This window comes from Balaenoptera ricei, chromosome 15 (assembly GCF_028023285.1).
Source record: "Balaenoptera ricei isolate mBalRic1 chromosome 15, mBalRic1.hap2, whole genome shotgun sequence".
Classification (NCBI taxonomy): domain Eukaryota; kingdom Metazoa; phylum Chordata; class Mammalia; order Artiodactyla; family Balaenopteridae; genus Balaenoptera; species Balaenoptera ricei.
Genome location: NC_082653.1, coordinates 52,595,655 through 52,615,965, shown reverse-complemented (window position 1 = coordinate 52,615,965; position 20,311 = coordinate 52,595,655). Strand labels below are relative to the sequence as shown.

Below are 20,311 nucleotides of genomic sequence, written 5' to 3'. Positions count from 1 at the left end.
GGCCAGTGCAGATTCCTCTTGAAGGTCGGAGAGGAGTGCCCGGTGCCGTGTCCAGGTCCAGCGCTGTGGCCTTGGGCCTCCACTCGGCCCACCCAACTAGGGTACAGAGACCTACCCACAGGACACCCGCACACACCAGCCTCCCAAAACCTTTTCAGTGCCCACCCGAGGCCCCTCCTGTCTTCGGCTCCTCCCAGCCTGTTCCCTAACTTGTCTCCATGACCATTGATCCATTCTTTCCTGTTAAACATTCCAAGGTGCACCTACCCTTTAGCTCAGCCCCACAGGCAAACTGAAGCCGCACAATCACTCCCCAAGCCCCTTCCTGCCGGCTTTCCAGCCTGTAGTCCATGGCTTCCCCCTCCTGCCCTCCATTCATTTTCAGCTAGCTCATCTGCCTGTGGGTCTGCAGGCCTCAAACACATCTGTCTAACAGAGAGGGGACCTGCTGCCCCCACTGAGCCCCATAAACCCCACGGGCAGGGTGGAGCTGGAATCCGGCCACTCCCAACCCTGAGCCACAAACACTACCCCCAACCACCACCGCCAACAGCCACCAGGGTGAGGGCAGAAACAGCAAAAGCCCCGCTTTGAAGCAAAAAACTCAGAGACCAGGCGAGTCCCTACGGGGCACATGTTTATCCAAGCCAGCCGCCTCCGGGCCGAGGCCCCCACCACTCTCTGGAGACCAGTTCCTCGATGGCCCAGCCGACAGTGTCCAGCTGGGGCTGGGCATCCCCTCCAGCGGCAGTCCTCAGTCACTGCCTGGCTTCTTCCGCCTGCCACACCAGCTCGCCCGAGATGTAGGTGGCCCGGACGTGGAGAGAGTCGTCGAGCACCACAAAGTCTGGGTCAGAGGTGGGTGGTGAGAAGCAGGCAGGGGCAGGGCCGCCACTGTCCCCACCCCAAGGCCCGGGTGCGGGAAACCAAGGCCCAGCACACGACTTGTGCAGGACATCCCGGCCCATCACAGACTGAGGCCCCAGAAGCAAGACTCCGGGCAGCAGAGAACAGACAACAATGCTCCCGCAGACCCTTGCCTGGCCCGTCTCAGATGCCAGAAGGCCTGGCTTGCTGGATGGGAAAGGGGGGGCCGACCGAGGCCGCTGGCCAGGCAAAGCCACCTAGGCGAGGGGAAGAGCCCACCTCCTGCCCACCTGCCTCCCTGGCCCTGTCCCGGGCCTCCCAGGAACTCCCAGGCCGCCCCTCATTGGGCCCTGACCTGCATCGGCTCCGAAGTCCAGGGTCCCCTTGTGCTTCTCCAGGCCCAGCAGCTGTGCAGGGTGCAGGGACGCAGCCTCCAGGGCAGACTCCACGCTGCAGCCTGCTCAGGGAGCACAAATGGGTGACTACCCCCAACCTCTGGCTGGCTCTGCCATTTGACTTCAGGGCAGGCAAGGCCGGGGGTGGGGGTGCAGCGGCAGAGCACCGAGTCCTGGGTGGCCTCATGATGCCTGGGGTCCTGCTTCCTGGAGGGGTGCTCTCCTTGGAAGCCAAGGGGAGGGGCCTGCAGGCATTTGGGTCCAGAGCATTTTGTCAGTGAGGTCCCTGCAGGGCTGGGATGGGTAAGTGGCAGGAAGAGGATACCCAGTAGGGTTCCCCCCCAGCCCCAGAGCTCCAAATCCTAAGGTCACACCCCAGGACTCCACAGCAGGGTGACGAGGCCCTCCCCTCCCCCCAACCTGAGGACACTGCTGGGTACCCCAATTCTCTCCATCCCCTGCTTCACCCCCCAAGCCAGGCCACAGCTGTCCGTGCCTCCCAATTCGTCTCCCTGCGGCTCCAAACAGCACCTTGGACCATGGTGCCCCCTAACCCCCGCCCCCTGCGTGACATCCCAGCCCCAAGGCACTGCCAAGAGCCCCACAGGGCCTGGCCCACCACAGCCTCTGCCAGACACACCCTCATCACCTCCCCAAGAACATGCCAACCCCCTTGAGAGACCCCCGAGCAGCCCAACCCTGGAGCCTGGAGTGCTGCCCCCACCCCGCCGCCCTCCACAGCTCTGCACCTGCCAATCCTGCAGTCCCACAGGCCCCAGGCCAAGGCCCTGCCCTCGGATGCCGTGGTTTCAGTGCCTGTCACTGTGGGTTCCAGCCATCCGCTTGCTCGCAGCCCTCTCCCTCTGCCATGAGCTCCTGCAGGCGGGACCTTGGCCACATTCCTAGTGCCCATCCCCTGGGGACCCCACCAGACACAGACAGGCCCTGGTGGTCCCCACTCTTCCCTCCAGCCACTCCCAGATGTAGCCTCTGCCCCAGCGTGCGCGCACGCGCACACACACACACACGCGCGCGGCACACGCACCCCAGCCTCACTGACCTGTGGCCTGCAGGAAATGCCGGACGCAGGTATCCATTGGGGCTATGCTGCCACTCAGTGTGTTGGTGCCTTGAGAGCAGAGAGGGCAGGTTCTGGGGAGGCCAAGGGCACCAGGCACATTGGGCCACCCGAAGGCCCAGTGGGTCGGCAGGGAACACCCAGGTTCTTATATCCCACCAGAGGAGCTGAGAGGCTATCCTCACTCCGGCAGTCTTCGGGACAGGGGTCACTCACCTGCCACGTAGGCTGTCAGCCCATCCACCTCCACCTCCTGCTGCCCCAGCGTGTGACGGCCATTGCCCAAGCCCAGGGCAGGGACAGCATCAGTGACCAGCACCAGCCCTGCAAGGGGAAGGGGCCTCAGGAGCTGCCCGGCCTCGTCTTCCTACCGGCTCCCGCCCTGTATGGCCGCTCACCCTCGGGGTGGGCCCGGTGGGCGATGCGCAGGGCGGCAGGGTTGGTGTGTATGCCGTCAGCAATCATCCCGTAGAAGATGTGGCGGCCCAGGGGCAGCCGATCACTGGTCAGGAGCCCCACGATGCCTGGGTCACGGTGGTGGAACTGGGCAGGGGCAGGCGGGGGGCGCTGAGCGACAGCAGGACCCCTGCACCCTCCCGCCAGGAGCTGGGGTGGCACTCACAGGCAGCATGGCGTTGAAGAGGTGGGTGATGAAGGTGGCCCCGCTCTGCACGGCTTCCTCCGCAGTGCCTAGGTCAGCTACTGAGTGCCCTGCGGGGACCCAGACTCAGACTCTGCACCCGGCCCAGGACCCCGGGTGGGCCGGCCCCCAAGGTGATGACACACCCCCTTACCTAGGGACACGCAGATGCCGAGGGCCGTCAATGCCCGGATCACCTCGTGGCTGCGGCCCAACTCAGGGGCCAGTGTCACGATGCAGACATTGTCCAGGCCCCCATAGATGGCCAGCAAGTCTTGGAAAGCGTTGGCCTCAAAGGAACGCAGGTGGGCCTCGGGGTGTGCGCCCCGCTTCTCGCGGCTGATGAATGGGCCCTCCAGGTGCACCCCTGGGGGGAGGGGAGGGTATGGTTCCAGCAGGCCCCCTGCCCTGCAGCCCCCACCCTGGCCCCTCTTGCCTGCCCGCCCTCCCTCCCCAGTTGGGCATCTGGAAGGCAAGGGGCTGCCAACAGGTCCCCAAGGAGCCTCCCAAGGTAGGGGTGGGGAGAGGGGTCAGCCACTCACCGAGGACCCCTGCCCCATGGGGACCACCACTCTTCACGGGGATCTGAGGAAGGACCTGGGGGGAACCAGCTGTTAAAGCCCTGCCCCCCACGGCCCAGCACCCAGAGGTCACAGCCCAGTCAAGGTCAGAGGTCAGAGTTCAGAGCCCAGCCCCTGCTGGCCTTCCCTCAGGTGTTAGAAGATGGTCGAAGACCCCAACCACGGGAAAGCACAGCACATCAAGAAATGACAGGTGCCCAGGGATGCAAGCCTGCCCTGCCTGAGAGGACCTAGAGGCGGGGAGACAGCTCCCAAGCAGGGGGCAGGCACGTGGCACCAAGGCCCTCAAGGTGGCCCCGTCAGACAGCAGCTAGGACGCAGCGGGCTGCGCACCAAAGGGTCTGGACCCAGACAGGATGACCAGCCTGGCCTCACTGAGCTGCAGGCCCAGGAAGCAGGGCTGGTGGAGGAGGAGGGCACGCAGTCCAGGCAGAGCAAGGGGCAGAAGCAGGGCTTGGTGGCCGGAAAGCTCAGGCACCGACGGCGCAGCCACACTGTGCCCGGATCTGGACACCAGGGGCAAAGGCACTTGTGTGACTCTCTGGGGAGGATGGGGGGCTGGAAGGGCAGGAGATGGGCCTCAAAGGGCTAACAGAAAGCTAACTCTTATCTTTCCTGGTGGAAAGCAACATTTACGCTGCCCTAAACCAAAAAGTTAAGCAGGAGTACTAGCACATTTTCTAGAGATATGGGGGCAAATTCCAAGGGTCAGCTGAGTTCAAAGTGATTACCTCTAGGTAGGAACTGGTGGGAACAAAGGGCTGCTGTTTTTCCTAACAAGCCGTGTGATACATGTAAGTTCACTAAAGGGTTAGAAAATTAAAATTAAAAAAAGAAATAATGGCTGAGTTTTTCTAGAATAGAGTTTTAAAAGGGAATGCTAGAAAGCACTGAGTAGACAGAACAGACAGTCTGGAGATGAAGGGAATGAGGCACGTTCAAGGCAGGAAAGCAGTGGAAAAGGTGAAAGTGTAGAGGGCGTGTGGGGCCTGAGGAAAGGGCCTGGCTGCCACCCTGAGGAGGTGCCTGATGTTGACTCAGCAGACAATGGACCTGAAGCAGAGAACAACGCACTCAGACCCTCCTCCTGGAAGGGTAGGAAAGGGCAAGACTGGAGGAAGAGACCCCCGAAAAAGAGCAGCTGGTCTCAGTGGACCTGAAGAACTTCTGACAAAGTAGCGATCCGTTTCCGCCCACTGTGAAATGGCCCTGGAGGGAGGTGGGGCAGAACGAAGGGGGGGGCGTGTGTGGGGACATCCAAGTGAACAGTTCTCTAGTTTCTAACGCGATACTGGTATCAAAGTTTTCATATTCAAAGCCCTCCACGATTTCCACCATACATCAGTTTACTCTATGCCTCCCAAGGCTTTCATCCTGTAAGCATTTATGAAGGGTGACGGGTGCCAGGAAGAAAACATAAGACAGAAGCCCTACTGGCCCAAAACTCCTTCCCCTATGGAAGAAGCCCCACAGTTCATATCATGATGCTTGAAGGTGCTGCTTGAAATCAGGGGCAGCGGGTGACAGCACGGCATGGGCAGTGTGCAGCAGAGGAGCTACACAGGGTGGACAGAGAGAGGCAGAGGCCTTCCAGGCAGAGAGCTTGGGGGCAGAAGAGGGAGCTGCCTCGAATGGCTGAAATGCAGGTGGGGAAGGAATGCTCAGGAGGGTTGGTCCACCCTGCAGGAGGTTGGGGGAAACATGAGTGTTGTGCGGAGCCTGATACCTGGGAAAGGCCACTCTGGCAGGACCCAGGGCTGGGAGAGCAGTTGGGAGACTGGGTTAAGAGTCACTAAGCCTCACTGTTGGGGACCAGGAGAGGGGAGGAGAAAGAAGCGGGGGCAAGAGGGTAGGCATGTTCCTGGATCCTGGGCAGGGAAATTACAGCCTGATGACTGAGAGAGAAAACACAGAACCAGGGGCCAGTTTGCAGCAGGAAAACAAGATTGGTTTTTGACACCTGACTCTGTCGTGGGAGACTCAGGGAAATTTCCAGAAAGATGTCCATAGCTGACATTTACCAAGGGCATACTATGAACCAAGCATAGTGCTGAGCGCCCAACCCTAAGAGATGGATTCCGTTATTATTCTTACTTAAGGTTTGAAAAAACTGAGGCTCAGAAACAAATAACGTTGTCCCGAGTCTCCCAGACAATACATGAAGTCAGGGGGCCGGGATCGAACCCGGGTCCACAGCCAACCTCCCCCGCCTCCCGGCTCTGAGTCTGTTTGCACACACCCAGGAAGGGACCCCACAGCAGGCAACACAATCCGGGATCCTGGGATGGATCCTGTTCTGGAGAAAAACTACAAAACTAGAACATAAAAGGTAGACTAAAAGGTAACCGTGTTAATTCCGCAAACTCAAGGACTCCATGGTACTCGAATAAAGGAATACCCATGCTTTTAAAAAAGGGGTAGGGCTTCCCTGGTGGCACAGTGGTTGAGAATCTGCCTGCCAATGCAGGGGACACGGGTTCAAGCCCTCGTCTGGGAAGATCCCACATGCCGCGGAGCAACTAGGCCCGTGAGCCACAACTACTGAGCCTGCGCGTCTGGAGCCTGTGCTCCCCAACAAGAGAGGCCGCAACAGTGAGAAGGCCCGCGCACCGCGATGAAGAGTGGCCCCCGTTCGCCACAACTAGAGAAAGCCCTCGCACAGAAACGAAGACCCAACACACCCAAAAAATAAATAAATAAATAAATAAATTTATAAAAAAAAAAGAAAGGGGTAAATACTAAGGAGCAAACACGTATGTTGTGTGCCAGCTACAATTCATAAATTCAGAGAACAGAACAATATACAGAGAAAACAAGATCGAATAACATAACGTGGCAAAGAGCAAAACCGGAGAAGCTGCGTACAAAGTAAAACTTAAAGGAAAAATGGACCGTGGACAACTGAATCCCAAGACTTGCAGATAAGAAAGAATTGGAACAGTGTGGTGGTGCATGCGGGAGCAGCAGAGGAAGCCTGGGGCAGGCGACGGAGCTTCTTTCTGTAGAGCTGTTCACTGGCACCGCATACCACAGATCGGTGGTGGGGCATGATCAACTAAGGACGTGGCAATCACAGAGTCCCAGCAGCCTTAGTCAAGGAGGTGCCTGGAGGCGGCCAGATTGCAGGGTGGGGAGGGCATATGGCAGGTGGCTGAGGCAGCGAATGCGGAAGCCCATGGGGACAGTCAGACCCGCAGTTGCACACCAGGCGGAGGAACACCTGGATGAGAAAGCCCAGGGGAGGGGACCCCCAGGCCCGGGTGGAGGGAGGCCAGCAGGTGAGGCCAGACTCAAGGGCCAAGGGGTGTTCGTGAGGGAAAGAGATCAGATTTGAAAATTAAGAGGCTGGGTGCTCCTGGGGCCTCCTTCGCTTGAGGCTGGGAGCCTGACCTCACCTTGCGATAAACCTCCGGTGGCGAGGTGACCAAGGTGGGACAGAAGGAGGTGACTCCGTGTGGCAGGATCCTCCGGGCCACCAGGGCGACTCCCGAACCCACGTCCTCCGTGGCCTGAGAAAAGTCAACGCCAAACCCACCTGCGGTACAGACAAGAGGGGATCACACGATGCTCAGAGCTCCTCCTCTGGGTCCCCGCCCCGCGGGCTCCAGACCACACCGTTGATCTGCACGTCGATGAAGCCGGGCGCTAGGATGCAGCCCCCGCAGTCCCTCTGCTCGTCAGCCACGCGCCGCTCCTCAAAGAACAGCTTCTCCGGGTCCAGAATGCTGCCCCCTCGCACCCACAGATCCTCCCTGCGCACAGAGCGGGGCGGAGGTTCGCATCACCGGCCCCGGAGCCCACCAGGCAGCCCCGGCCCCGGCCCGCACCCACCTGAGCAGCGCCCGGCCCCGCAGGATGCGGCAGTTGGTGAACTGGATCACCGGGGCCCGCGCCGCGCCCTGCCCGCCGCGCATCCTGAGCCCAACCGAGCGGGAGGCGCCGGATTCCGCGCCGAGTTCCGGCCTAGAGCTTGGCCGGGCGCACGTGACTCTCAGCTGACTGAGGCGCGCCCACGTGATCCGGGCGCCCACGTGACCAGCGCAGTCCACAGTGACGCAGCAACGTCTTCCCGGGTGGCCCGGCCCTCGGCCCCTCCTTCCCGGCCCCGCCACCCGCGAGCCCGGGGCCCCAACAAGCAACCCACACCCAGGAATCCAGTCACATCCGAGAACTTTATTGGACACGGTTCGGCGCCAGGGCCCAGTGGGCCCAACACACTGCGCCACGGCCCTGGCAGCCAGGGCTGCAGGAGGTGGTTCCATCCAACGCGTCTCAGGGCAAATGGTAACCGCACAACGCAACAGTCTACCTAAGATTACTATAGAGTTGGGAGACGGAGGGCTGCTCCACAGACGTATGAACAGGTCAAATCTTTATAAATAAACATCCAGTGAAGAGAAAATGACAACTCTAATTCATCCTTATACACAGAGCACTCTAGGGCAGATGGGTGGGGGTGGCCAGAGGCCTGCATCCTCACTGGTCAGGGGCCTGGACCGGGAGTGGTGGGCCCAGATGTCCACGGCACGGGGCGGGCAGGGGCAAGGCTGGGGGCAACAGACGATGGGCACTAGGACACTGCGCATTTACAAGACCAACTACTGGCAGGCAGATGCCCCGTGCGTGTGTGTCAGGCTGTTCGTTCTGGAATGAGGAGGGGGTGGTCTTTACATCATATTCTGTGGCTGGTGGGCCCGGAGGGGCTACTTTGTGGAGAGGATGAGGGCGACGATGAGACCGTAGAGGCCGAGCACCTCGGCGAAGATGAGGATCAGGATCATGCCCACGAATAGCCGGGGCTGCTGGGCAGTGCCCCGCACGCCGGCGTCCCCCACGATGCCGATGGCAAAACCAGCTGCCAGCCCACTCAGGCCCACGCTCAGGCCAGCGCCCAGTTGAAGGAAACTCCTGGGGGAGAGAGTACACAGGATGGATGTTAGCCAACAGCCAGGGAAGGCAGCAGGCATGGGTCACCAGCCATCCACCCAAGACCCCTCCCGGCTCCGCACAGTGGCTTTACCCCAGGCAGGGTGTAGGGAGAGCAACCCAGGCCTCACCTGTAGAGACTGATGCCATCATTCAAGGAGTTGGCAATGAGGACTGCCACCACCAGGCCATAGATTGCGATGATACCGGCCATGACCACTGGGATGATGGACTTCATGATCAGCTCCGGCCGCATGACAGACATGGCTGCGATGCCAGTGCCACTCTTGGCTGTGCCATAGGCGGCACCCAGGGCTGAGGGGGAGAAGAGGAGGTGAGCCCAGAGCACCTGTGGCCAGGACCCTGGGGGCAGCTTTTGGCATACTTGAAGGCCAACGCAAGTTATCACCCGCAAGGGGCAAGACGAAAGTGGCACTCGGCCAAGAGCAGGTGGCCTTCAGAGGAACGGCCACAGCTGGGCACTCAAGGAACCCACTGTATGGGTTCCTCCACCAGATGCCCTCATGGCTGTCTGGCCCGTATGGGCTCCTGCTCTCCTGTGAAATCCCAACCCAGGCTCACCAGCACTCCCCATGCCTGCTGCATAGATCCCATGCTCCCATGGAGCCTCAGACCTAAAAGGTGGAGCTGTGACAGGTTGCCCTGTCACGTGGGGAAACAGGCAGCTGGGCACAGAAGCCTTGCAGATTCTGGGCACCTTTTGTCCCACCAGGCTCTTTCCCAGGTCAAGAAAGGCCTAGAAAAGCACAAGCTATGTCAACAGCCCAGATGTTGAGCCTGGGTCAGCCCACAAGCCCTGGGACTAAGTGCAGAGACAACACGCTGGAAGAGCCACTGCCGTGCAGGGTCAGGGGAAGCTGGCCTGGCAATTCTCGTCCTCTCAGGCCAGAGGTTCGCCCACTCCCCACCCTGCCCACCCCACTTCCCACAACTCCCAGCCCAGGGACACGCTGCAGCAAGAGCTAGTGTGTCTGTCAACAGGCTGAATGCTCTGCCAGAAAAGGCAGCTCTCGGCACCCTCAGCCACAGAGCAGGCCAGGACCCTTGAGTTCGGGGAGAATCCTCTCTGAACAACCAGAGAAAGGGCAAGTCAAAGAGAGGATGGTACAGGACAGACAGTGGGCTGTGAAGCCATCACCCAGGCCGACCCCAAGGCCCCTGCAGACCTGTGAGAAGCCTAGCTTGTGCTGAGGCCTCCAGTAATTGGGGGGGGGGGGGGCGGGGCTCTAGGCACTGCAGGACTCCTGTCTCCCCTGCCACTGTCCCTCCTCCCTCTTCCCAGGGTGGGCTGCCTTCCTGAAAGCCCCCCTTCTCCTGGCCTGTCTTCCAAGCCTAGAAAAAACGTTTGCAAGCACAACAGAGAACCACAGGGGCCCAGGCAACTCTTCTGACTCCAGTCGCCGCCCTCGAGGCTCCCAATGTGCGGCTTGAGCAGATGCTGACATGGGTCAGAGGTGGAAGGGGCCAGGACAATCCCAGACACTCCTGTGCATCTTTGACTCACCTATTTGGGCTGCCAAAAGATGACTAATCTGTGCTCATTGCAGAGCAGGGATGAGGTCAGAGGGGCTCTGCCTTCCCAGGGCTCTGAGCCTGGTGAAGAGACAGACGCAGCCCCTCCAAGCATGGCAACACATTCCAGGAAGAGTGGGGAGGTCTGGGGAAAGGTTTCACAAGGGAGGTGACAACTGAGTGGAGGACTGATAGAGTAGGTGGTCACAGAAAGGCGAGGCAAGAGGAAGAAGATTCCAGACCACACAGAGCAGAGACACCAGATAGGGAGCAGAGGGAGGGAGGGAGGCAGCGGTGGGGGCAGCAGGACCTGCACTGCCTCCCCTCCACACCCCCAACATCCAGCCTTCAGGTGCCAATCTTCACCAAGCCGCTCCTGGAGCAACAGTGCATTTTTTGGCCTCCTACTACGGGCCCAGCACCACACCAGGCCAGCACCAGGGCTCATTACTCAAGGACGAGGGCACAGACTGATAGGTGGCACTGAGTGAGACCCCATTACAGGGAAGCCAGCACCCCAGGCAGTGGGCCCTGCTGCAAGGCTGGAGCGGGCGAGAGTCAGCAAGTGAGCTGGGCCCTTCTCTGTAGAGTGCAGCATGGAGATCATGTGGCTGTGCTTCCCCTGGGGGTGGGGAAGCCACAAGAGGAACAAAGGGAACAAGGATGACCATCAAGAGGGAAGAGCAGCCTGGCCCAGGCAGCTGGGCTGCGAAGACCCTGGATGCCAGCTCCAGAGTCCAAGCCTGAAGGTGCTCCAGATGGAGCAGGGAACAGAAAGAGGAATCAGCACACGGTTCCGTGAACATAGCGCCAAACACCAGCGGCTCACTGGTAGGGAGGAAGTCACAGAAGATATGGAAAAGGAGCAACTGACGGCTCCATGGAAGACATGATGAAGAAAGAATATACAAGACTTGGATCGTAAGTTAAGAAAAAAAGGGAAGCTGGAATGGGTGATGGGGATTGGGAGAGGGAGTGGACCTCATTCAGTCGTAAGAAGACCAGTCAGCCAAGTGCTAGGCAGGCCAGGGGCAATCTGGGCCAGGAGCAGCGGACAGAGCTTGCACTCACCCTGGCAGCAACATCTGAGGCCTGAGAACTGTTCAGGAAGGCACAAGGAAGTAGACGAAGACAGGCCCCGGAGAAAGGTTCTAGAGAAAGAAATTAAGTCAGAGTCTGACCCAACTGACCAAGTAAGAAGCTGGCTACTGTAGGGCCACAGCAAGCCCCATGTAGGGAGGGGAGCAGGAGTGGAGCTGCATACGAGCCAACCAGAACGGGTGGCCCCAATTCCCAGGAGCCTGAGGCAAGCAAAATACCTCTGGACCAGTGATACCCTGTTCTCAGTAACTTCCAAAGACCTGCTGGTCACGCTCCATTCAAAAGTACCAAGTAAGTTCTAGAAGGACAGGAAGAGAGGCACCTGGTGACCGGAAGGAGGCCAGGAGCTGGATACGGAAAAAGGGTTCAGGGGCAAACTCAGCGAGAATTCAAGTTCCACATGGGCAGGGTTCTTGTTTTGTTCACCGATGTCCCCCAGTGCCTGGCACATAGTAGGAGCTCAATGGAGAATTGCTGAATGGTCAATGACATCCAATCAACAACCCACAAGTGGCTAGGCACTGGCCCTGAAGGCATTCCAGAGGCAAAGAGCAGAAAAGGCTGGGGGAAAAGGGGGTACATCAGCCTGCTGGGAGGCACGGGAGAGCAGGCAGCTCTGGAAGATGTGGAAATAGTAGGCGTCGCTTAGGACAGAAGGGGAAGTACAGGCCACTTCTACCACCACAAATGACCCCTTACTCACACATGATGGGAAGGGCAGGGCCCACTCAGCAGCTTGTGACCGGCAGTCAGGCCTGCCTGGGCAGAGGGAGGCCCCAAGCCCCCACCCCACTAGTGTTTACAGTCAGCAGAGAGTGTTTAGAGTTCAATCCCTCCACATACCTGCATAGGGAGCCTCTCCAGTCCACCACACAGGGTGGGGCAGGGCGAGTCATCAAAGCCCGAAACCAGACCTACCTCAGAAGGCCTGGACCAGACCAGGCCAGGCCAGTCCACAGGGGCTGCAGGACTCACCTCCCTGGGTCCCACATTCCTGGCCGGGCCCAAGTGCTCTTCTCCCAGAAGGGCCAATTTTCATTGAATTTTACACCCCAGTACTGGTAAGACCCAACTTCAAAACCAAGGTGCCATCAAAAACCCTGCAAGGCCCCTTCTCCATTCCTAGGGCAGCCCCTCCCAAATCCAGGCCTCAGGGAAGGAGAAAAAGGTCATTCATTCATTCAGGCCTGAACTGAAGACTTCCTTCTATGGAAAAAACCCCAATCCCCTTAACACTGAGGCTGCATGCTACCTCGCTCACACAGACAAGCGTCCGCAAACGCAGTGCTGAGGCTGGCCTGTCTCCCAGACATCCATACTGCACCCTCGGCCTGTCTGACCCACCCCCACCCCCACCCCCCAACTCCACTCCCACCTCTGGGTCCCTGCCGGCTCTCAAGACCAACCTCTCAACCCAGCTTTTCTAACCAACCCACACCGCCTACAGGGGTATTGGGAAACACCGACAAGCCCTAACCGGAAGCACCTGACTGGGTGCAGACCCACCTGACCCCCGCCGACAGGCCAGGCCTCCACAAGGGCGAGGGCTGTGGACCACAGCGGGGAGCGCCAGGGCAGGATTCCCCACCTCCGCCGCCCACGGACAGGGTCGGCCCCGTGTCGTGGGATCTTTCCGAGGTGTGATGTCACACCTGGCCGCAGGATGGGGGGGGGCGGGTGCGGAGCAGACGCAGGACCGCGAGCCCCCACCCCAGCCTCGCTCCCGCCTCTCCAGGGGCTAAGATGGCAGCGGCGCCGCCGCCCCACCCCCGCACCGACACGACCGGCTGGCCGCGGGCCAGCCCGGGACCCCCGGGAGACCCTGGGACCCACACCGGGGCCTAGCCCGCATGCCCTGCCCTCCAGACACCCGACAGCCCCCTGCAGCCCTCAGGGTCCTGGCCCAGGCCTGCAGTCACGTGAGACCCGGGACCCCCAACAGCTCGAAATTACGTCAGAGTGACGTCACACGCCAAACCCCGGCGAGCAGCAGGCACGAGCCCCGCGCGCCCCCCGCCTCCCGGGTCCCTCCTGCCACGGCGCTCACCGCTGAAGACCATGGCGGCCGAGGCGCCCATGACCGCGAAAAAGGAAGCGTACTCGGGGCCGCTCTTGGCCTCGGACATGTCTGCGGGTGAGGCGGGGGCGAGGTCGGGCCGGGCGCGGCGAGCACCGAGCTGTACGAAGCGAGCAATCAGACGGCTGGGAAAGCGATCCGGGCCGTCAGCCGCTGCGCTCTAAATACCAGCACCGCAGAACAAAATGGCGGCCGTGGCCGCGTCACATGACCCGGGCCCCGCCCCTGCGGGCCATACCACTTCGCGCCGGTAGGGGGCGTCACGGCCCCGGGACGCCCCCTAGCGGCCCGCTGACTGCCCACGCACTGTGCTGTCGCCTTGCCGGCCTGGACCCCTGCGCCCCGCCCCACCTCGGCCTCCTCAGGTGCGCTGTCGGGCGCCGCCGGCCTCTCGAACCCCGCGGCGTTGGGCCCTTCCGGTCCCCGGGCCGGGGCGGGGCGGTGGCGCGCCATATTAGCATATGGGGCGGGGCTCGAGGTGCCCCTCCTCTTCTGCGGCTGCGCGGCACTATTCGGTGTTCGCTTCCAAGCGTCGCTTTTCTTTGCGTTCTCGGTGTGCAGGCTGGCCGAGGGGTTCTCACGGCCCAGCCCGCAGGGACCCAGGACTACCGTCTACCCCGAACGTCCTCATACTTCCTGGGGTGATCTGAGAGTCCAAGCAGGCGGAGCTGAAATCCTGTGTCCCCGGTTGCCCCCCACCCCCACCCCGCTGAAACCGTCCCCAGACTCTTCCAGACCCACCAGGCCCCGACCCAGCAATTGTTGATTTCTCCCCTGGCTTCCGAGGAAAAGGAGCCCCCTCCCCCGTATCTGTTCCCTCCTTTGCATCAGGGACCCAGACTACAGTTGGAGGGGTTGTCTCTGCCCCTCAAAATGTAAGCATGACTGGTTTGAAGCCCTGTCGGTGTTGCAACCTGTGAAGTCTTCCTCGGGTTTCTACATCTTCTGGGGTCCCTGTCCTGCCTGTTCCCACACAAAGCCTGCAAATGCAGGGCCGCCCTTATCTCTGGAGCAGCAGTAAGTGGTTCCCTCTCAGCCCAGCAGGCAGCCTGGCCTGGGACTGGCCCCACCCTGATGATTCCATGTGGCCATCCTGGCACCCCAACTGGCTGCCTTATCTCTGCCCACCAGCTCTGGTTCCCTTTGCCTTTTTGTCCCGTCCATTTCAGGAGCCCTGGGTGGCTGCCATCTGGTCCTGGGTCTCCCTTGAGCCCCAAGCCCTTGTCCCAGCATTAAAGCACCCTCCCTGAACAGCCTGAGCGGCAGCTGTCATCAACCTTCTCCATGTGGGTGGTGGGGTCACCTCCCCTGGCCTGGCCCTCCCACTGGACTCTCAGACCCACCTTCCACGACAGGAACCTCCCTCACAGCCTCTTCTCAGTGAGGCTGAGTTTGCCCCCCTCTGAACTTGCAGCCCTCAGAGTGCCATGTCTGTCGTGTTTCAAAAGAGAGGAGGCCACCATTCTGCTAGAGCCCTCCCCACCACCCTCTGCCACCTGACCAACTTCTGGAAAGAGGAATCTTCACTCAGCATCTCCACCTCCTCCCCAGCTCCTTGCCCTTGCCAAGGTTGCTGGTGACCACCATTTCTCTAAGCTGAGGAACATTCGTCAAGCTGTCTGAATGGGCCTCTCTGCTGCCGCGGCCTGCTGCCCACTTCTCCACACCCCACTCTTTCCAGTTCACCTCCATCTGCCCTGACGCCCTCATTCCTTCCTGGAGTCACAAGGAGGAGCAAGGACGGACCCAAGCCCTGAAGCCTCAGCTTCACTGCAGGTCCCGGGTGTTCCCAGGGCTCCCCCTGCCCTGCCCTACCCTGGCTGATCACCTGCACCTTTCCAGACCTGAAGCTGTCCGAGCAAGCGAATGCCCAAGTGTCTGCCCCAGGCCCAATCCCCATAATTACAGGCACTCAGGGTCCAGGGCCCGGGGAGCCCAGACCAGGGAGCTGTCACTGGCTGGGGGGCAGGGAGGCTGCATGCAGGGGCAGAATTCAGACTAAGGAAAGGAGATGCAGGACAGCCCCCCTCGGGAAACTGCACAGCCAAAAGCACAGTGGTGGCAAAGCGCACAAACCCCAGCACAGCTGAAGTCCTGAGACTGGGAGGTCAGGGAGACGGTTCCCTCCTCAGGCTCAGAGGGCAGGTCGGCTTTGCTCACCGTCCTCTAGTTTTCTGCCCAAGTTCTGGTGTGAGAAGTCACAGCGGGTCTCCAGTGGGGCTGCTGACACCTCAAACCCGCATGTCTCAAACTGAGCTCACCTCCCACCGCATCACCACCAGCTTCCACTTGGTTGTTTCCATTTCCGGCAAGAGGCACAGCCATCAGCCACTGCCACACCAGCAGCCTTCGAGTCACAGCTCCCTCTTCATTACTCACCAGGCCCCGAGATTCTGTGGCTTCCCAGCTCTCAGCTCTGCCCCTGCCTCACTGCTGCTGCTGCTGCTGCCCCTCAGGCAGGCCTTTACTTCTGGCCTGGATCTTCTCACAGCCTCCAACCTGGTCTGCCTGCCCAGTCTTCCTCGCCCTGTCACCATGGGAGCTTCCTAACTGGTACATCTGACCAGTCACTCTGGTCCTGGAATCCTTCAATGTCCCTCTAAGCATTTGGGGGCATTATCTAATCCTCATAATGATCCTTTGAGGAAGATATAACCATTACCCTCATTTTGTGGACGAAACAGGCCTAGAAAGGTTTAGTACCTTGCCCAGGGTTAGCCGGCTAGCGAGTAGTGGAATTGAAACTCAAACTCCACAGGCTGAGCCTAGCCCGTGCGGCTTACTACACCTCCTGCTTCCTGCATAGGCACTCAGGGAGTGTCTGGTGACCAGGGACAGGAGAGACCCAGGTCACCTTCCCCTTGGCCTCCCAGAATCAGGCAGGGCCCAGGGAGGGGGTGGGCCAGGGGATGTGGAAGGGAATGGCCAGGGACACACACCTCTGCCCTCTCTCTCACAGTTATGCAGCCCCTGGAGTGAAATCACAGTGTCACAAGCCCCTGGCCTGTCACTGTGCAGGTGGGAATTTCCAGGAATAAAGAAGGAGGGGCTTTGGGAGACTCAAGGCAGAGACCGCAATAGGGAGAGGTATAGAGAGATGCGGGGTGAGGTCCCGACTTCCCCGAGGGTTCTAATGGGGATGAACAGGCCCACTGTCTGGACTGAAAGATGGTGGGAGAGAGAAATCCAATGGCACTTTGCAGAGACCTCAGGGAAGGAGGAGATGGCTGGGGAGATGGAGACCAGGAATAAAGTGACAAAGGGCCTCAAATGATTAGAAAGATGAACTAATCCTGAGGAAGCCATTTCAAAGAAGAAAGGAGAGAGTCCTGCAGCCTGACATGGCAGTCTTATCAAGAACATCAGGAAACTGCAGACAAGGTGTCCAGGCAGAGCGCCTTCTCCCAGCGGACAGTCCCATTCTTCCGAGTAGCCATGAAGACACACCATAGGGTGTGATGCTCAGAGAGGGCACCAGGCTCTCTTGACTTGAATAGATAAGAGCTAAGTGTGGTCCAGGCAAGGCTGGGAGGAGATGGAACAAAAAATATAGTTGCGATATCAGAGGGGGGAGGGGCGGGATGCATAAAAATGACTTTTTGGTATAATTAAAATAATTGGAGCTTACAAAAAGATACAAGGTTTTTTTAAAATAAAAAATGTCTATGTACAAGCAGGACAGGGGCACAGCTGGGGGCAGCTAGTCCTGCAGGGGAAACTGTGTTTTCCTGAGTGGCTCCAGCTGGATGTCAGGCCCTGAGAGAGGCAAGAGGTGGAGGACTGGGGTGATCCCAGAGATGGAGCAGCCCCCCAACTTCTCACTGACCCCAACTCTGAGGGCTGATGAGAAAGGGCCTGATTGATTCTCTCTCTTTTTTTTTTTTTTTTTTTTGGCCAAGCAGAGCTGCTTGCGGGATCTTAGTTCCCTGACCAAGGATTAAACCCGGACCCCCTGCGATGGAAGCACATAGGCTTTACCACTGGACTGTCAGGAAATTCCCAGCCTGACTGATTCTTAAAACTCTTTGAGAACCAGACTGGCAGCAGGCAGGGAGCCCAGGGGCCGGCCCCGACTGCCAGGGGGCAGTGTGTGACTCCTTCCCCGGGCCAGTGAGAGGAAGGAAGGGGGAATCCTATGGGTTTACAGTAAACCAGGGCCAGGCGCCGGGCCTGGCACAGGGAGCAAGTTCTCAGAAAGGGCACTGGATGAATCCTCAGCCCTGGTGGGCACCATCGGCCTTGGTCTGGGCTCAGCACCCTGAAGGCCAGTATGACCTCCCTCCACTCCAACAGTCAGCCTTCAACTCTAAGCCACTCGTCTGGCACTTATTGAGCATCTACCGTGTGTGGGCACTGAGCTAGGCTCTGAGGATACAAGATTGAGGAAGACAGCTCCTACCCTACCTGGGAGGGCTGGACTCACAGACAATGACGTCCCAGTGCCAAATCAGCTACAAAGGAGGGAGGAGCCTGGAAAGCTCAGATGGCCCCCAGCGGGTGATCTCTAAATGAGGGCTTAAAAGATGAAGAGAGGGACTTCCCTGGTGTTCCAGTGGCTGAGACCACGCTCCCAATGCAGGGGGCCCGGGTTCAATACCTGGTCAGGGAACTAGATTCTGCACGCCGCAACTAAAACTAAAGAGCCCACGTGCTGCAGCTAAGACCTAGCACAGACTAAATAAATAAATTTTTTTTTTTTAAAAGATAAAGAGGGGGACTTCCCTGGCAGTCCAGTGGTTAAGATTCCATGCTCCCAATTCAGGGGGCACGGGTTCGATCCCTGGTCAGGGAACTAAGATCCTGCATGCTGCTCGGTGTGGCCAAAAAAAAAAAAAAAAAAAAAAAAAGATAAAGAGGGTTTTAAAATATATTATTTATTTATTTGTTTATTTGTTTGCTCCGGGTCTTAGTTGCGGCATGCGGGATCTTCTTTGCCGCATGTGGAATCTTTTAGTTGTGGCATGCGGGATCTTCTTTGCCGCATGTGGAATCTTTTAGTTGTGGCATGTGGAATCTTTTAGTTGTGGCATGTGGGATCTAGTTCCCTGACCAGGGATCGAACCCAGGACCCCTGCATTGGGAGCATGGAGTCTTAACTGCTGGACCACCAGGGAAGTCCCAAAAGATAAAGAGGGTTTGAGCGGGGGAGAGACAGGATCCTGTTTGTGCTTAAATTACAGACCATCCACACCACAGAAAGTTGGGCAGCTGTTGAGATGGAAGCAGGTGGATGACCCCTGAGATGCAGTTAAGTGACAGGCAGCAGGGTGGGGAGAGCGCACAGGTGGGTTACCTGAAGTGCACACAGACCCTGCTGACAGCGGTGGGCCCCCGAGACCAGACTGGGAGGAAGACCTCCCCCTGTGGATATTCCTGTACTGTATTGATTTTCTATGAGGTGCATATTTTACCTTTTAAAAACCCAGGAGACAGGGAGAAATGCAGAGCAAGTGCTTAAATGAGTTTCCTTTTGGAGTGATGAAAATGTCATGGAACTAGATAGAAGTGGTGGTTGCACAGCACTGTGATGGCACTAAGGGCCACTGCATTGCTCACTTTGAATTTAACCATTTGAATGTTTAAAAGGACAATAAAACAAAGCATTTCCATGGCTGGCTACAGGTGGGAACACAAGCTGAGATACGATTACCATGGACCAGGCCCAAAAAGGGGCCCACGTGAGGTGGTGGTGGGAGGAGAGAGGTAGCCCAGCCTGGTCGAGCTCTGGGCAGACACCGTGGGCGCCACAGTTGACCCAGCCTGAGGGAGGCATGCCTCTGAAATGTTGGAGGATATAGGCCTGCATCCCTACCTCCCCTATGGGGGCCTTCTCCATCCCCCCACCCAGGGAACGCATCTTGCCCAATTCTGGCCCGGGTCACAGTGTCTTTTTTTTTTTTGGCTGTGTTGGGTCTTCGTTGCTGTGCACAGGCTTTCTCTAGTTGCGGAGAGCGGGGGCTACTCTTCATTGCGGTGGCTTCTCTCACTGCGGAGCACGGTCTCTAGGCGTGTGGGCTTCAGTAGTTGTGGCTCGCGGGCTTAGTTGTTCCGCGGCATGTGGGATCTTCCTGGACCAGGGCTCGAACCCGTGTCCCCTGCACTGGCAGACGGGTTCTTAACCACTGCACCACCAGGGAAGTCCCAGGGTCACAGTGTCTTAATGTCAACCATAAGATGGGCCTAAGCCCACTTACAGTAAGAAGGGACTGTAAGGGGCTTCCCTGGTGGCGCAGTGGTTAAGAATCTGCCTGCCAATGCAGGGGACACGGGTTCGAGCCCTGGTCTGGGAGGATCCCACATGCCGCAGAGCAACTAGGCCCATGAGCCACAACTACTGAGCCTGCGCGTCTGGAGCCTGTGCTCCGCAACGGGAGAGGCCGCGACACTGAGGGGCCCGTGCACCGCGATGAAGAGTGGCCCCCGCTCGCCGCAACTGGAGAAAGCCCTCACACAGAAATGAAGACCCAGCACAGCCAAAAATAAAATATAATAAATAAATAAATTAAAAAAAAAAAAAAAGGGACTGCAGGGAATGTTGGGGCATCTCCAACCGCAGGCCCCAGGAACACACACTGCCACGTGAGACAGGTGCACAGCCATCCCCGTCCAGAACTGTCCGATGGACACCAGCATGGGCAGGACCATGGGGGGGCTCCTGCTCTCACAGGCCAACAGGGGAGGGGTACTGGGGCAGGGGCACGCAGCCCACTGATGGATGGGAAATGGTCCAGAGGCCCAGGCTCTCGGTCCAGAAGAGGAACTGAAACAGCTGGTGCCAGAGAGCTGGCAACACTGGGGCCAAGCCTCTCTTCCCCTACCAGCCCAGGATTTCTGGGACCTGGGCCAGGCCATCTGAGGGTGGCAGCAGGAAAGGGATGACGGGAAGACGCAGGTCTTGGAAGGCAACGCCGAAGGAAGGGGGAGCAGCAGGAGTGAGTGTCCAGCCGCCAGTGTGGGGAAGAGGAACAGAAGGCAAGAGCGGGACAGAGCCGCCATGGCTGCCAGCAGGGTGGGAGGGCCGCTGGCGATCCGCCGGCCCTGGGAGGAACTGAAGGACGGGCATGTGCACGTGGCAGAGAAAATAGGTCTTACGTGTTTGTTGTATACGCACAC

General features: G+C 59.0%; 2 protein-coding genes across 4 annotated transcripts; both read right to left on the bottom strand.

Moving 5' to 3' along the window:
- Positions 1-624: 624 nt before the first annotated feature.
- On the bottom strand, positions 625-7,549 carry AMDHD2 (amidohydrolase domain containing 2). 3 transcript variants are annotated; one of them, XM_059896142.1, is made up of 11 exons: positions 7,393-7,549; positions 7,177-7,313; positions 6,957-7,096; positions 3,523-3,577; positions 3,135-3,347; positions 2,963-3,051; positions 2,739-2,883; positions 2,557-2,664; positions 2,323-2,391; positions 1,223-1,324; positions 625-847 (listed from the first exon to the last, which is right to left on the bottom strand). In XM_059896142.1, the coding sequence occupies exons 1-11, from the start codon at positions 7,473-7,475 to the stop codon at positions 759-761; spliced, it is 1,230 nt and encodes a 409-aa protein (XP_059752125.1). In that variant the 5' UTR covers positions 7,476-7,549; the 3' UTR covers positions 625-758. The 3 variants fall into 3 exon arrangements, 1 of the variants encoding a protein (XP_059752125.1); XR_009497493.1 differs by lacking the exon at positions 625-847 and having other exon boundaries at positions 1,238-1,324; positions 2,323-2,414; XR_009497494.1 differs by lacking the exons at positions 625-847; positions 1,223-1,324 and adding an exon at positions 2,054-2,138 and having other exon boundaries at positions 2,323-2,414.
- Positions 7,550-7,714: 165 nt separating this feature from the next.
- ATP6V0C (ATPase H+ transporting V0 subunit c) lies at positions 7,715-13,389 on the bottom strand. Its single transcript, XM_059897503.1, has 3 exons — positions 13,169-13,389; positions 8,619-8,802; positions 7,715-8,469 (listed from the first exon to the last, which is right to left on the bottom strand). Exons 1-3 carry the CDS (start codon positions 13,245-13,247, stop codon positions 8,265-8,267), a joined length of 468 nt encoding a protein of 155 aa, XP_059753486.1. The 5' UTR covers positions 13,248-13,389; the 3' UTR covers positions 7,715-8,264.
- Between the last annotated feature and the right edge of the window lie 6,922 nt (positions 13,390-20,311).